Below are 17,165 nucleotides of genomic sequence, written 5' to 3' on the forward strand. Positions count from 1 at the left end.
GATCATTACTCCAGTAAAAGGGATCTGTGTTAGGCCCTCTGTTATTCTCAATATATATGCTGCCACTTGAAAAAAATATAAGGAAACATGGAATTAGTTTCCATTGTTATGCTGATGACACTCAAATCTATATTTCATCACGGCCAGATGAAAACGCTAAATTATCCAAATTGACAGAGTGTGTTAAAGATATAAAAGATTGGATGACACGCAATTTTCTTTTATTAAATCCAGACAAGACAGAGGTACTAATCATCGGTTCAAAAAACCGCCCACAAAACCTCTCACAATACAACTTTAACATAGTAGGATGTCCTGTTACTTTATCCTTTACAGTAAAAGACCTGGGTGTTCTATTAGACTGCAACCTGTCTTTTGAAAATCATATTTCATATGTTACAAGAACAGCCTTTTTCCACCTTAGAAACATTGCTAAGCTACGTAACATGCTATCAGTTTCTGCTTAAAAACATGCTATCAGTTCCACTGCTTAAAAAAACAACACTTAACCAACACTTAACACATCATCTGTAGAGAATTACAGACCTATCTCTCTCCTACCATTCATTGCGAAAACACTTGAAAGAGCTGTTTTCAACCAAGTAACATCCTTCTTGTCTCTAAACAACCAGCTGGATGTCAACCAATCTGGCTTCAAGAAAGGGCATTCAACTGAGACTGCATTACTGTCGGTCACAGAAGCCCTACGGATCGCAAAAGCTGCTTCCAAATCTTCAGTCCTCATTCTCCTGGATCTGTCTGCTGCCTTCAACACTGTGAATCATCAGATCCTTATGTCCAGCCTCTCATCACTGGGCATCACAGGTACTCCTCTCCACTGGTTCGAGTCCTATCTCACAGGTAGGTCCTTCAGGGTCGCATGGAGAGGCGAGGTATCCAGAGCACATCAACTGACCACAGGGGTTTGTTGTGAACTTAGAATCGAAAGACCAGGAGACTTGGTTGTTTCTTCAGCAGGTTTCTTTATTGAGGACACGAGCTGTCGGTAGCTGCAATCACCAAGCCTGAATCAGTGAGATGTTCTCTTACAGTTTATATACATTTAGGGGCAGGAACCAAAACTTTGTGATGAGACAGGTTTCGGAACCTGTTCGGGACTGAGAGTGCTGCCCACCCTAATTCACTCAGCATATCCATTCAAATGCTGAGACCCGAGAACAGGACTGACAGGACTCTCTTGCTAAAACACAAACTCCAAGAGTTTCAGTAAATCAGGACTGACCAGAGTCTTTTGCTAGAAAAAACTCTGATAATAATAATTTATACCTAACCTTAACAGGCTAAATTCAATGTAAACCTAAATTAAACATTTTAATAAATCTGGAATCCCACATTTGCCCCTTTGAGAGTCTTAAAAAAAAAAAAACTCTCACGAAATACAAATTTATACACTTAAAAGTTGATTCTTGTAACTTGTGTAAGTTACAGGCACATAGCAAGTTCAATCTTGTAACTTGTGTAAGTTACAGGCACAAAGCAAGTTCAATCTTGTAACTTGTGTAAGTTACAGGCACAAAGTATGATCTGTGTTGTTCATCTGTAATTGCATGTTGACACAGAAACAAAACATGCAATTAGGGTCCGTGAAGTTCTTAGGGTAATATTCTTTTATGGTTGGACCAGTAATTTTCTCGTGAGAGGCGTGAGTTATTTGTTGAATGAAACACTTGATACTGTGGAAGCATACGTAGAACGCCAGTAGGAGAAATAACAGCAGCATTGCTATTTCTTTAATCCACAGCCAGGGTTTACCTATCAAGTTTCCGAACCATGAAGAATTGTCTTCAGTCATCTGGTGTAATTTTGTTGAAAGATCAAGAATGTCTTGTTGGATTTTGTTCAAATTCTCTGTTGGATCCATTAACCCGGTGCAGCACTCAGGGCCGATAATGGTCAATTACCTTTAGCCAATTTTGTAGGAATTATCATAATCTCTGCACCTGTATCAAGCAAAAAGTCAATCTCTTTTTCTTTTATGCTACCTTTCACAAAAATTATTTTGTCATTATGATGGATTACAGGGGAAAGGCAGCTACTCACAGCCCCAACAATTAGTTTTTTTCCTGTTCTTTTTGTGCTCTTAGAAGAGCCTGCGCGAGCTGTCCTAAAGTTTCAGTGGACACTTGCGGAACTACATCAGGGTTGTAAGCTGGCTGAGAAGGAGCAGAATTATGCATAGCATTTCTTTTTGTATCTTGCAACTTCTTCCTACATTCTCGCTCCCAATGTCCTAAGTTTCCACAGTAGTGGCATGTACTTTCTTTTTTAGTCCATCTATTGTCTTGTTTCATTGGGTTAAACGTAGCTGCTGCTATTCTCACTTGGGTTTTAACCTCAGCATCTCTTTCCCATGTAGCTAACCTGTCTAGGTTACTTCTGAGAGTTCCGTTAGCCAACGTAACTTGTAGGAATGGCAAGGCTGATCTGTACTCAGCTATAAGACCATCTGCCCAAATTCGGATTAGAGCTCCTCTATCATCTAGTACACTTTCAGAATCCTCCACTATTCCACTGTACGTTGCAGCTGCCTGAGAAAATCTTTCAGTGTATTCACTTATAGTCTCTCCTTTCTTTTGTACACATCTAGTAACTTTCGACCAATCTATTCTGGGTCCTAAGAGATTCTTTAGGATTTTCAAAACACCTTCTCTCAAATCGCCTTTACTGGCATGTTGTAGTTCAGACTTAACAGCAGACTCAAAATTGTTGAATTCAGATTCAGTTAGAATTTGTGACATCAGCTGTGTGACTTCTGGCAACGACATGTAGTAAAGACGCATTTTACTTATCAATGCTCTTCTAAATTCAGAAAATTCTGTGCGTGCTGAGGGTAAACTCTGGGATAGCCTCTCGATATCTTTGGGTCCTAGCGCTTTGGCAACAGTTTGTACTTGGACAACAGAAGAGTTGAGAGGAACACTTTCAGTTCCCTTAATTCCCTGAGACCTTCTCCTAGCGCCACACACCTTCACTTCACTGTTTCTCTAGCTCTGAGTTGCGCTTAGACTGTTCTGTAGCTTTTGCTAAAACAAATTCTCTGTGACAACAAATAATGCCCTTCATATGGTTTTTGCGGATGCTTGCTCCAAGCACCTTTTTACACTCATCCACTGACCAAGTTTTGTCTGGGTGAATTTCATATTTCTGAGTTATTTTCTGTCTAACTTTTTCAGTGACTATTAGGTCTATTTGTTCTCTTAACATATTTTTGAATTCACTTTCTGACCACGATGGAGTCGCAAAGCCACCTTTTTCCGTTGTGGGGATCAGTCTGGCATTTTTTCTAAACATTTCTGTGAGTTTTCTTTGTTACCACACAATATAAAAAAAACTAAAACTTCTCTAGGGTACACTTGTTAACACATCAGCTATTGTTAACTTTCCAAATGACCAACACTTCACACTTAACCTCCCTGCCTACAAAAAAACAGAGGATAAACCAAAATATTAGCAATTTACGCTAAAATCTTCCCTGCCTACAAAAACAGAGGATCAACCGAAATAACTAGCACGTAAAGCTAATTCTTCTCTGCCTAAAGCAAAGGGTACACAATATTAACCTGTAATGTTAATCTTCCCTGACGGGCAGAGGGTAACTTTCATCTCTAAAAAAAACTTTTTTTAGAGGATAACTTAGTTAACAAAACCCTGCAGCTGTCTGTTAACTCTTCTCTGAACGGCGCAGAGGAAAAACACATATACTGGTCTGTAGCGGTTCTTTGAATGGAGTGAAACTCACCAACCCTTGGTTGTAAAGGAAGATTCTGGAACTCAGTCAGGCTTTGAGATCTTTGAGCTTGAAGTTTCAATCTGGAGGAAGCTGGAAAGATTCAGTCTGGTAATCTTTGTTTAGCTGGAAGTTTAGCTCTGGATTCCAAAAGATGCAGTCTGGAAAGCAGATCTTTTGTTGAGCTTGCTGTTTCAATCTGGATTCAGGTCTTTGAGCTTGAGGTTCTTTGAGTTTCCTTTTTCTCCATCCGGGTTCACGGCACCAAGTTGTTGTGAACTTAGAATCGAAAGACCAGGAGACTTGGTTGTTTCTTGAGCAGGTTTCTTTATTGAGGACACGAGCTGTCGGTAGCTGCAATCACCAAGCCTGAATCAGTGAGATGTTCTCTTACAGTTTATATACATTTAGGGGCAGGAACCAAAACTTTGTGATGAGACAGGTTTCGGAACCTGTTCGGGACTGAGAGTGCTGCCCACCCTAATTCACTCAGCATATCCATTCAAATGCTGAGACCCGAGAACAGGACTGACAGGACTCTCTTGCTAAAACACAAACTTCAAGAGTTTCAGTAAATCAGGACTGACCAGAGTCTTTTGCTAGAAAAAACTCTGATAATAATAATTTATACCTAACCTTAACAGGCTAAATTCAATGTAAACCTAAATTAAACATTTTAATAAATCTGGAATCCCACAGGTTCCCCAGGGTTCAGTTCTTGGACCCTTGCTCTTCTCCATCTACACCACATCACTGGGACACATCATACAGGCACATGGTTTCTCCTACCACTGCTATGCTGATGACACACAGCTCTTCCTCTCATTTCAACCAGATGATCCCACAGTAGCTGCACGGATCTCAAGCTGTCTGGCTGAAATCTGTACACCTGTAGCTCAACCTGGCAAAGACTGAGCTTCTCGTCCTCCCTGCCAATCCGTCCCTACAACACGACTTCACTATCCAGCTAGATTCATCATCAATCACCCCATCAAGGTCGGTCAGAAATCTTGGAGTAACGTTTGATGACCAGCTGACCTTCACACAGTAGCGGTTTTAGGCACGGGCGAACCGGGCAATCGCCCGGGGCGGCATTTTTGGGGGGGGCGGCGCCGCCGGCAGGAGCAGAAAAAAAAAAAAAAAATAATAATTTTGCACCGCGAAGCAGTTTTCTATTATCTATCATTTCACTGTGTGGGGAATTGACAAATTTGCGCCACCTGCAGCTGCAGGCGCCCCTGCTTGCTGAGAAGATGCCGTGGCGTGCACAGAAGCTGTTTGTTTGAGAAGGGAGAAGCCTACGATCAGTCACAGAGTGACGTCTCGTGGTTCCAACACAGAAAGCCACAAAATCACTTTCCAGAACATTCTCATTCACAGTTACATGCTGGTGGAATGATCTCCCCACCCTCATCCGGAATGCAGAATCCCTGACAAACCCCTGAAACAGCTGAAAACCCATCTCTTCCGTGAGCACTTAACCTTATAAAAAAAAAAAAAAACTTTCCCTTTAACCCTCTGAGGTCTGAGCTGTTTTCTGGGCCCTGGAGGTGTTCTGACATGCTCTGACATTTGTGCTCATTTCTGTTACTTGTGACATTTTCATGGCTAAAGTCTAATTACACTGTATTCAGCACAAACTCTGCTACAATAATATATCAACAGCATGTGTGTAAAAGTTTGTAGTTTTGAGATAATGACATTTATGTGTGGTTTGTGAAAATACAAAAAAAAATTCTCACTGAAATAAGGTCATGAAACCCATACTGATTATTTCTTCACAAGACTTTTGAAAATTGTATGACGTAGCCTAGAATATTTGCTCTAAAACGATGTGAAAATCACCCCGACTGCTCATTCAGATAAGACAATATATTGATTTAAAATTTTTACGACGCGTTTTGTGCCACAAAGCTTTATGCGGGAGCTCATTAATATGTAAGCACCTGAGTAAGACAAAGACCCTCCTCTAACTGCCCTATTAGGAGCTATCAGGCCCTGTCATTCTGAGCAACCTTGCACAAAGAATGAGGAGATTTAAAAAAGAATGGCTTTTAGATTGTTTGATTTATTTACAACACAACATAATCCAAAGATATCCAATGATCCAAAGACAGAGACCTTTGTGCCATTCCTAAAAACATTGTACATACCTTTCATTTCCAAGGTGTTTGATTTTCACTTTACCATGTTCATGTACAGAGACTCATGTGAATGTTGAAGTCAGCAAGACTCAGTGGCATCTGGGCCCTGAAAAAAAAAAAAGTGAACATACTGATATCAAGAGAAAGGCCTGCACGATTTTGGGAATACATTTTAGATTTTTCTGGTTAAAATTGCTTTTTAAAATTCACAGAATACACACACACACACACACACACACAAATGTTTCCAACAATAATATAATGAACACCAGGTTTGTTGTGCCTTGTAGGCATAGGCTATGCGCAGTGCTGCATAAAATAATAATAACAATAACCATAGCAGCCTATAAATCTTCCTAAATATTTCAGTAACATCTAAGCTAGAGAAAAATATATTGATTATCATGTTACTTCAAATGTTTCCATTCGTTATGATGATATGAAATGAGATAATAGTAAAAACATGAAGCCGTTTGGTGCGTTTTGCTTTTCGAATGTATCAAATATGACACATTCAAACGCGATCGCGCTCAAATATAAAACATTATGGTTACCATATACATATCTACGTTTGAGCAGATATCCACAAACACAGTAACAGTACCCACGGGTCTAAATATTATAATATTCACCATATATCTAGCAACAGTTCAACTGCAATGTGAAATTTATGCAACAATAACAAACTAATATGTAAGAATTTCTTACCTGTATCTTTCTTGTCTTCAAATCGCGTTCTTCTTCTTCTGAGGTAATTCCATTGTAAGCTCACGGCGCGTCTTTCAAACTCGACGAAAAGCAGAGACTTGTGAAGTGTTTTGGTGTTTTGTTTTTGAGGTAATGAGCGCGATCGCGTTCCATGTGGAGATTTGCATGTGAATCTCTTTTGCGCGAGTGGGCGTGTTCAAATTAAAAGTAATTAGGAAGCGTTTGAGAAGCTGGACATCTTATTGGTTTTATACAAATTACTTAAACAGAGAATATTTGTTTTAAGGTTGAATCCGATCATTTAAAAGTACAGACTTAAATGTTTATAAAGGTATATGGCTCATAAATGTGTGACAAGTATTCGCTGAGTTTTGTTTCAGTTTATAGACGTGCTCAAGAAAAAAAAGTTCACCGCGACGGAGAGGCAGAACGCACACCCTGTTTATTTTCTTTATTTTACAATAGCACAATGTTTTGATTTGATTGTAATTGGACACATACAAAAGTAGAAATATCACAGATTCTTTTTTTATATTTCTTTTTTCTGTATGACCATAAATGACGGAGAAATTTACGTTTATAGTGCTACAATGTGGAGAAAATCTAGCAAAACGCGGCGGCGCGTTTGTCGACCTCAGAGGGTTAAAACCTAACTTATCTGGTTTATGCTACTCTGAATGCCTGAACTTTTTATTTTAAGCACTTCTTTTGATGCTCTTGCCTCTTCTTGATGACTCGCTTAATTTAGTCCTAATTTGTAAGTCGCTTTGGATAAAAGCGTCTGCTAAATGACTAAATGTAAATGTAAATGTAAATCAGTTTCTGATGCAGAAAAGTTAGTTCATGCATTCATGACCTTGAGACTAGATTACTGTAATGCTTTATTAGCTGGTTGTCCTGCATACTCAATAAACAAGCTACAGTTAGTCCAAAATGCCGCCGCTAGAGTTCTAAATAGATCAAGAAAATATGATCATATAACACCAATTTTATCATCACTGCATTGGCTACCTATAAAGTTCCGTATTGATTACAAGGTATTGCTACTGACTTATAAAGCCCTAAATGGCTTAGCTCCAGTATATTTAACCGATATTCTATCGCCCTATAATCCATCGCGCTCTTTAAGATCACTAAAATTAAATGCACTGGGTAGCGCTGTGGCGCGTGTTTAACAAGTTGTTTGCATTTGATCATAATGTCGTCTTCTGCCTCGTGACGTTTGGAATTACTAGTCGAAATGAGGTTACTAAATGATTTTACAAAATGGAATTACTTTTGATCAAATTAATTAATTAATCTGGAGTTATAATATCATCACCACAATGAGAAATCACATGAAATCCAAACAGCATTCGACTGTGGAAAGAGAGCTGTCAGTCACTGCATCACGACTGCAGGTAAGCGCAGCTGTAGTGCGAGTGATCCGAGATGATAACTTATCTAATAGCAAAATGATTTTGAGACATATTCTTCCTTTAAGTTTTGTTGAGAGAGAGGTTTAATAACAGAAAATGCAAAGTGCTGTTAGAAAATTAGAAGTAGAACAATCTTTGTTTCTCTGAAACGTCTGTCAGCGCAGCGCGTTTTCTCACTCGAGCATAAATTGCTCAGCATGTGGATATTATTGTTTTTTTCTTAACATAAACGTGAAACAATATAAACACGATAATCATCTGCTGACTCGAGTGTATGTGTACGTTCTTTACGATAACTGGCGCAATCTGCTAACGTTACTCTGCTTTATTAGGCGGTTTTTTTTTCGTTCACGCTGCTTGAGCTTATATTCTTTTTCTTTTTTTTACACATAGGCCTACTCTTTAAAGTTTTCAATTAAAAGAAAACTTTAACATATATTGTAAGCTTGTTGTGTATATTGCCTAATCGTAAGCTTCTTCAGAAATGGTGACAAAAACAAAAAAAAAACAAAAAAATAACATCTTTTTCGTTAAATGTCATTTAAATAACGAATATTTGAATATTCAAATTTTATGAGCCCGAATATTCGAATGCAATATTTTTTTTAAATGCCCATCCCTAGTTTGAATATACGCAGGTTTGGAATTCCCTACAAGCCAAGCCAAAAAAAAGTACCTGTCTTTCCTTATAAATTTTGATAAAGAATTTTATTTTATTTTGTCGCTTTGGGGTAGGAACGTGAAACGAATTTTCCCGACAACGCCTTATCTGTAGAGTGGTAAAGGGATCCTCCATAGGGAGAGACTAGTTGGCACTTCAGCACTGTGTTGTCATCGGGTCCAGGCGAAGGTCCTTCGTCAGATCTGGATACGGCCTGGATCCGGCAGGCTGCGGGAAAACCTTGGGATAAACAAAGACACTAAAATTAACGTAGATGCCATTCTTCTCATGATGTAATGAGTACATCAGGATTTATGGGAAGTGTTCCCGGTTCCAGCTGACATAATCTATGCAGCCTAACATTGAATTATAGAAGTCTATAATGTGTTATGTGAATGCTAGGTCAAAGAGATGTGTCTTTAATCTGGCTTTGAACTGACAGAGTGTGTCTGCTTCCCGGACAATGGTAGGAAGACTGTTCCAGAGTTTTGGTGCTAAATAGGAGAAGGATCTACCGCCAGCAGTCAATTTTGATATTCTAGGTATTATTAACTGGCCGGAATTTTGAGATCGCAATAGACGTGAAGGACTATAATGCGTTAAGAGCTCACTCAAGCACTGCGGAGCTAAACCATTCAGTGCTTTGTAAGTGATCAGCAATATTTTAAAATTGATGCAATGTTTAATAGGCAGCCAGTGCAGTTTTGACAGAACCGGACTAATATGGTCATACTTCCTGGTTCTGGTAAGAACTCGAGCTGCTGCGTTTTGGACCAGCTGTAGTTTGTTTATTAAGCGTGCAGGGCAACCACCCAGTAGAGCATTACAGTAATCTAGCCTTGAGGTCATGAACGCATTAACTAATTGTTCCGCCTTTGTCAATGAGAGCATATGTCGTAATTTAGATATATTTTTAAGATGGAATGCAGTTTTACAGATACTAGACACGTGACTTTCAAAAAAAAGATTGGTATCAAAGAGCACACCCAGGTTCCTAACCAACGACGAAGACTTAACAGAGCAGCCATCGAGTGTTAGACAGTATTCTAGATTATTACGTGAGGAAGTGTTTTTGTCCAATAATTAGAAACTCTGTTTTTTTCAGAATTAAGAAGTAGGAAATTACTAGTCATCCATATTTACATATCAGATTACATATCAGCTATGCATTCTGTTAATTTTGTGAATTGATAAATTCCGTTAGGCTTTAAAGAAATATACAGCTGAGTATCATCGGCATAACAGTGAAAGCTAATTCCATGTTTCCTAATGATATCTCCTAATGGTAGCATGTACAGAGTGAACTGCAACGGTCCTAGTACTGAACCTTGTGGTACGCCATACTGAACTTGTGATCGATGAGACATCTCTTCATTTACTGCTACAAACTGATAACGGTCAGATAAGTATGATTTAAACCATGCTAGTGCATTTCCCCTAATGCCAACATAATGTTCGAGTCTATTTAAAAGAATGTTGTGGTCAATGGTGTCAAATGCAGCACTAAGATTGAGTAACACTAATAGCGAGATACAACCACGATCAGATGATAAGAGCAAATCATTTGTGACTCTAACGAGAGCTGTCTCAGTACTATTGTACGATCTAAATCTGGACTGGAAATCCTCGCAAATATAATTTCTTTCAAGAAAGGAACAGAGTTGTGAGGATACTGCCTTTTCTAATATCTTTGACAGAAAAGGTAGATTCGAGATCGGCCTGTAATTTACTAATTCTGTAGGATCAAGTTGCGTTTTTTTAACAAGTGGTTTAATCATAGCCAGCTTAAAGGTTTTTGGTACGTATCCTAGAGACAAAGACGAATTAATGATATTAAGAAGAGGATCTATGACCTCTGGAAGCATCTCTTTCAGTAGCTTAGTCGGTATAGGGTCTAACATACATGTTGTAGATTTAGATGATTTAACGAGTTTAGTAAATTCTTCCTCTCCTATAGCAACGAATGAATCAAATTTTTCCTCAGGGAGACTACAATGCACTGCCTGATGCGATACTGTAGTAGACGGTTGCATAGTTATAATTTTCTCCCTGATATTATCAATCTTATAAGTGAAGAAGTTCATAAAGTCATTACTGCTGTGTTGCTTGGAAACTTCGGTGCTTGAAGCTTTATTTTTCGTTAGTTTAGCCAATGTTTCAAATAAATACCTAGGATTATGTTTATTTCTTCTAATAGGGTTAAAAAATAAGCAGATCTAGCAGCTTTTAAAGCCTCTCTGTAAGTAATCGAGCTCTCCTTCCATGAAATGCGAAATACCTCTAGTTTTGTTTTCTTCCAGTTGCGCTCCATCTCTCTGGCTGCTCACATACAAGCAGATGACAAATACGTTATAACCGTAATTAAACTACTAAACTATACCTGTTCCATCTCTATACAGCACTCTGACTCTGTAGGCATTATTGTCCGACTCCGGGTCGAAATGAACACCGTTACTGAGAGTTTTTCTGATATTATCATCATTCCGTGAGATGAAATTGAAAATTTCAATCAATCAAAATTTAAACTACTTTAAACTACTTTAAACTTTCTTTCTTTCTTTCTAACTATTCTTTCTTTCTAACTAATCTATCAATCACAATTTAAACTACTTTAAACTTCTAACTACTTTAAACTTCTTCAAACTCTCTGGTCCGGCTTTCTCAAGCCAACTTAAAGTTTGTCTCAACTAACTTTTTTTTCTAGTTATAAAATGTACCTTTTATTTGTTATTTACTGCAGCCCTGGCATCACATACCATTGAAGTGGCAGCTCTAGGAAGACCTCTGTATCCTGGTATGCTGTATGACTGCCGCAAGGATACCTTCATTCCAGGTGCTTTACAAACCTAAAATAAATAAATAAATAAATATGTTTATTTTCCCCTCTTCATCAAATCTTGCATCACTAATTACAAATCCTTGTGTAACAATACTATAAATCCTGCATGTTTCTTCAACAGTACATCACTTCCTCGTACATAACTCTAAAAGTAATTTCTCATTTCAGGTGTCACTCTGTGGGATAAGAAATCATTGAGAGAAGATTTGGACAGTCGTCCACATCCCATGACAGATGTGAAGTTCAGTACCTCCGACTCTCTCTCTAGTAAGTCCAGTCTCCTGGATGTAAGTGCTTCCCTGAAGGCCAGCTTCTTGGGAGGGCTGGTGGAGGTGGGAGGATCTGCCAAGTTCCTGCGTGACACCAAATCCTCAAACCAACAGTCCAGAGTTACAATGTATTACAGCGAACGCACAAGATTTGAACAGCTCACTATGACTCATCTGGGCAAGATCCCCTACCATCAGGTCTTTGACCAGAAAACTGCAACTCATGTGATCACAGGTGTACTATACGGAGCTCAGGCCGTCATGGTGTTTGATCGGACATTTTCAGAAGAGGAAGAAAAGCAGGAGATTGAGGGAGAACTGAATATCATGGTCAAGAAGATTCCTCTATTCTCCATTGAGGGACAAGGCGCTTTAAAAATGACAGATGCTCAAAAGAAAGTGTCTGAGAATATCGCCTGCACATTTTATGGTGACGTCCGCCTTGATCAGAACCCCACCACTTACATGGAGGCCCTCGAGGTGTACAAGAAGCTCCCCACTATACTGAAGGAGAATCCACAGAATGCAGTTCCATTAAAAGTCTGGCTCTATCCTCTTTCTAAACTGGATACAAAAGCAGCTCAGGTCGAGAGAGAAATTAGCACAAGTCTGGTTTCCAACACTGAAGATATAATAGAGGGGCTGGGAGAAGTACAGAGGACTTGCCACGACCTGTCTAGTAAACCGATGGTAAATGTTTTCAAAGACATCAACGAGAGGCTGCAATTGTTTCAGAGCTCATTGAGCATTTACAAAACGGTGCTCCTGAAAGAAGTGGCCAAGGTCTTGCCTGCTATACGAGAAGGAGAGATGGAGCAACATTCATTGGAAGACATCCTGAAGATCCACTACAGCTCCCCCTTTAATGCTGACATGCTTAACCAGTGGTTAGATCATGCAAAGGCTGAACTTAACCTCTTGAGTTCTCACACCAAGATGCTGAAGGGAATCAAAACTGAAGACTCAAACAGTCTCAACACCATCCTCCTTGATCCTGATATTGAAGTTGTGGTGTGCTTGACCTTCACATCTCTGAAGTATGAAGACCCAGATCTCTCAACCCTGAAGAAGTTTGTGGAATCGTATGAGTTTAAAGGGCTAAATGTGGGAATGAAACCACATTCTAGCACTTTAGCATCCGTCAGAAAGTGGTTCTCCAATCCTGATGTCATCTCAAAGATGAGAGAGAAGTTATCTCTTTTCAGAAGTTTTTCAGAGACTAAAAAAGATGAAAAGAGATATCGATTCATTATTTCTGCCATATCTGATCCCTCCAATCCTGGCTCCTCTATCTATCTATATGAAAAAGGGAAGCTGACAGACACACAGTTCCAGCCCATGTCGAAGCCTCCTCCACCAGAAGTGATCGAGGTCCTGGAGCGCGGTGTGACCCTGAAACTGCAGGAGTCTCCAACTGGAGAAACTGTGCAGTTCAGAGTGGAGTACCAGCAGGTGAAAGCAGATTCTGGCGCTGAGGAACAGTGGATTATCATAAACACCGCTGAGGAAGTCTTTAATCTGACTGGATTGGAGATTGGAAAGCAGTACTCGATCCGCTACAGGATAGTGGGTAAAGTGGGAGTGAGTGAAGCCAGTGACACTATCGGCCCCATATCGTCTTCAGGTAAGTGTCATATGCATTTTTTTTTTGCATTAATATTTATCTCTTATATATATATATATATATATATATATATATATATATATATATATATACATATATATATATATTTAGCTTCATTCACAGTCAATGTTTGCATTGACAACCATATTTCCTAGCATGTGTGGCTATAATTAAATGTGTAACATGTTGTAAAGTGTTTCCCACTTGACTGAATATATGAACGTATTATTTCCTTCGTTCATGTTGTAACAGATAGTCTGTAAAGACGCAGAGTATATGTATTTGATGTCTAATGTAGGCTAGTGTACTTAATCATATGACATTCACAATAAACAATACAAAGCCTTGAACAAGTGACACATACATTTCTCTGTATGAAAACCAATAGGACATTTAAAACCCTCTGGTGCTCCTCATTTGGGAGTCACACTTATTCTCTTTGCGGTCAAAAGTGACCGGACACCTGAAATTGTTTTATTTTGTCAAATTTGTAAAATGTGAAATTGTATTTTGAGTGGATTTGATTTATGCAATAATTATGGTCCATTTTTGCCATTGAAAATAATTTAAAAACAAATTAAATTAAAAAAATATATTTTTTCAATTAATGCAGTATTTCAGATTAATATAGAGACTAGGCCTTTTAAATACATTTTTGAAGGTAGATTAGCGCCGTCTGTTGTAATTTCATGGTGTTACCACAAGACGCCTGTACAGATCTCTATGGAGAGGCTTGTGAATTCTCTAGTAGTTTTTGGACAAAATTACTTACTTTTAAGATGTGGATTTGAATGTTTTTTTGTTTTTTTTTAAATAAATTCTCAAATAACACTTTTTTTATGTTGATTTGACGTGTACTGCTCCAGCACTGCACCCACCGGGCAGTTAACCGGGTCCAACTGGTGTTCTCCACACCAAGAAGTAAATAATCTCCACTTCAAGGTGTATAACTTCCTCGTGGATGGAGCTCTGGAGTGGAGAATGGTCTCAACAACCTCAGTTGAGAGACCAGAACTTATAAGCTGGGCCCCCTCAGAGGCCAAGCCCACAGTTTTCACAGTTCTGGGCGGGGGTGAAGGATCGACCCACTTGCCTGAGAGAGTAGGTCCCTCCTGATCGGAATCTCCAGAGGAGAGCCGTCGAGGAGAGACACTAGGTCCGCAAACCACACTCGGGCCGGCCAGAACGGGGCTACCAACAGAAGACTGACCCCATCCCGACGGACCCTTTCCAGAACTCCTGGGAGCAGAGCAATCGGGGGAAATGCGTACAGACGTGACCTCGGCCTGCACCATGGCATCCAACCCCAGAGGGGCTGGATAGCTCAGGGAGAACCACAGTGGGCAATGCAATGTCTCCACGGAAGCGAACAGGTCCACCTCGGCACGACCGAATTCCTTCCAAAGGAGCTCCACCACCTCGGGGTGGAGTCTCCATTCCCCGGGCCTCAGCCCCTGCCTCAACAGGATGTCTGCCCCCTGATTTAAATACCCCGGTATATACAAAGCCCTCAATGAGAGAAGTTTCCCTTGGGTCCACAGAAGGATCTGGCGAGCCAGCTTGTACAAGGGGCGCGAACGCAGACCCCCCTGATGGTTTATGTAAGAGACCACCGATGTGTTGTCTGAGCGGACAAGCACATGGTGACCCCTGAGGTCTGGGAGGAAGTGTTTCAGAGCCTGGAACACCGCCAGCATTTCTAGACAATTTATGTGCCATGAGAGATGATGGTCCTGCCACAGACCTTGGGCTGAGCGACCACTCATGATCGCTCCCCAGCCCGTGAGGGAAGCATCCGTCGTTAGCGTGACGCGACGACAAAGAGCTCCCAGCACGGGCCCTTGGGAGAGAAACCAAGGTTCTGTCCACATAACCAGGGCACGAAGACATCGTTGCGTGACCTTGATCATGCGGTGTGGGTTTCCCCTCGGGGAGAACCCCTTGGTTCTGAGCCACCACTGCAACGATCTCATGTACAACAGGCCGCAAGGTATAACGTTGGACGCTGCTGCCATGAGACCTAATATTCTCTGAAACTGTTTGACAGTGAGTGACTGGCCTAGCTTTGCTTGTTTCACCGCTGAGAGGATCGAAGTGATACGAGCAGGAGACAAACGTGCCTGCATCGTCTTCGAATCCCACACCACACCGAGAAAAGTGGTCCTCTGTAATGGAGAAAGCACACTTTTCTTGGCGTTTAGCCTCAAACCCAATCTCTTGATGTGAGCAAGAACGACATCTCGATGTCGAACCGCCTGTTGTTCCGATTGAGCTAGAATCAACCAATCGTCGATATAATTTAGAATGCGAATGCCCTGGAGTCGCAGCGGAACGAGAGCTGCATCCATACATTTCGTGAATGTGCGGGGAGACAAAGCTAGGCCAAACGGAAGAACCCGATATTGGTATGCTTCGCCCCCGAAAGCAAACCTCAGGAACTTCCTGTGTTGTGGAAGGATGGAGACATGGAAATAAGCGTCCTTTAGATCTATCGTGACAAACCAGTCCTCGGATCTTATTTGTGACACGATCTGCTTGAGAGTGAGCATCTTGAATTTGAGCTTCCCTACTGTGCGATTTAACAAGCGCAGATCTAAAATTGGACGCAACCACCCGTCCTTCTTCGGAACTATGAAGTATCGGCTGTAATAACCTGACTCCCTGCTGGGAGGAGGAACCCGTTCTATAGCCTCCTTTTGCAAAAGAGTCTCTACCTCCTGTTCCATTACCAAAGCCTGCTCGGGGCCCACCACTGTGGACAGGACCCCTGTGAATCGAGGTGGACGAGACCTGAATTGAATAGCGTAACCGTTTTCGATCGTTTGCAGAACCCAACGAGAAATATTTGGAAGGCTTTTCCACTCTGCCAAAAAATCTACTAAGGGTACCAGCCTCTCGAGACTGGCCTCTGGAATACTTTGAGCTGCACAATGCCCTGTAACGGCGCACCGGCAGGGAACAACTGGCCTGCCTGCTCCGGACCCCTCCTCGGAGGAAGCGAGCTCCCCTCGGGGAAAAACTTGCCGGGACTGTCCACGCCCTGGCATAAAGGCAGGGTTGGCGGAGCGATCCCCTGAGGGCACCGAGAGAGAACGGGCACCGTGTGATGCGGTGAACTCAGTTCTCTCACGGCGGGGACTACCCTCAGCATCCTGGGGGACTACCCTCAGCATCCATTTTTCTTAGACGAAGCCTTCTTGGCAATAATAACTGTCTTCAGATCAGTTTTACCCCTAGAAGACTTCGTCTGAGAGCGCTGTGCCGCGTCCCAATCTTTTTGTGGGGGAGCGCGAGACGCGACACTCTGCTTTTGTTGCGCCCGGTGTGAGGAACTAGCTGACGGCTGGGACTGATCTTTTTTACCAGCGACCTGAACTCTGAGCGGGGGGAATTTTTGGAATGCTGCCGCATGTTTTTTCTCTTCCTGGAACTTATCGATGACTGTGTTCACTGAGTCACCGAATAAGCCCGCAGGATTAAGCGGAGCATCCAAGAGAAAAGATTTTTCTCTCTCTTTCATGCCAGAAAGGTTTAGCCATAAATGCCTCTCCGCGGCCACCAGGGCTGCCATAGAACGGCCGACTGATTTGGCCGTCTCCTTGGTGGCGCGGAGAGCGAGATCCGCTGACTGACGTAGCTCTCTGACAGTTTCTGAACTAGCCTCCTGACACTCGCTCATACCTTTTAACAAATCTGCCTGGTAAGCCTGTAAGATGGACATTGTATGAAGGCATGCCGCCGCTTGACCAGCCGC

General features: G+C 41.2%; 1 protein-coding gene across 2 annotated transcripts in view; it reads left to right on the plus strand.

Annotated features, from left to right (window-relative positions):
* Nucleotides 1-17,165, plus strand: part of LOC311088030 (verrucotoxin subunit beta-like) — a 230,670-nt gene that overhangs the window by 185,731 nt on the left and 27,774 nt on the right. For both annotated transcript variants that reach the window (XM_084121653.1, XM_084121654.1), the window contains exons 4-5: nt 11,420-11,512; nt 11,687-13,411. In XM_084121653.1, the coding sequence (XP_083977779.1) occupies nt 11,420-11,512; nt 11,687-13,411 (1,818 nt within the window). The remainder of the gene's footprint in view (nt 1-11,419; nt 11,513-11,686; nt 13,412-17,165) is intronic.

Source organism: Abramis brama, assembly GCF_963993115.1.
Source record: "Abramis brama genome assembly, chromosome: 8".
Taxonomy (NCBI): domain Eukaryota; kingdom Metazoa; phylum Chordata; class Actinopteri; order Cypriniformes; family Leuciscidae; genus Abramis; species Abramis brama.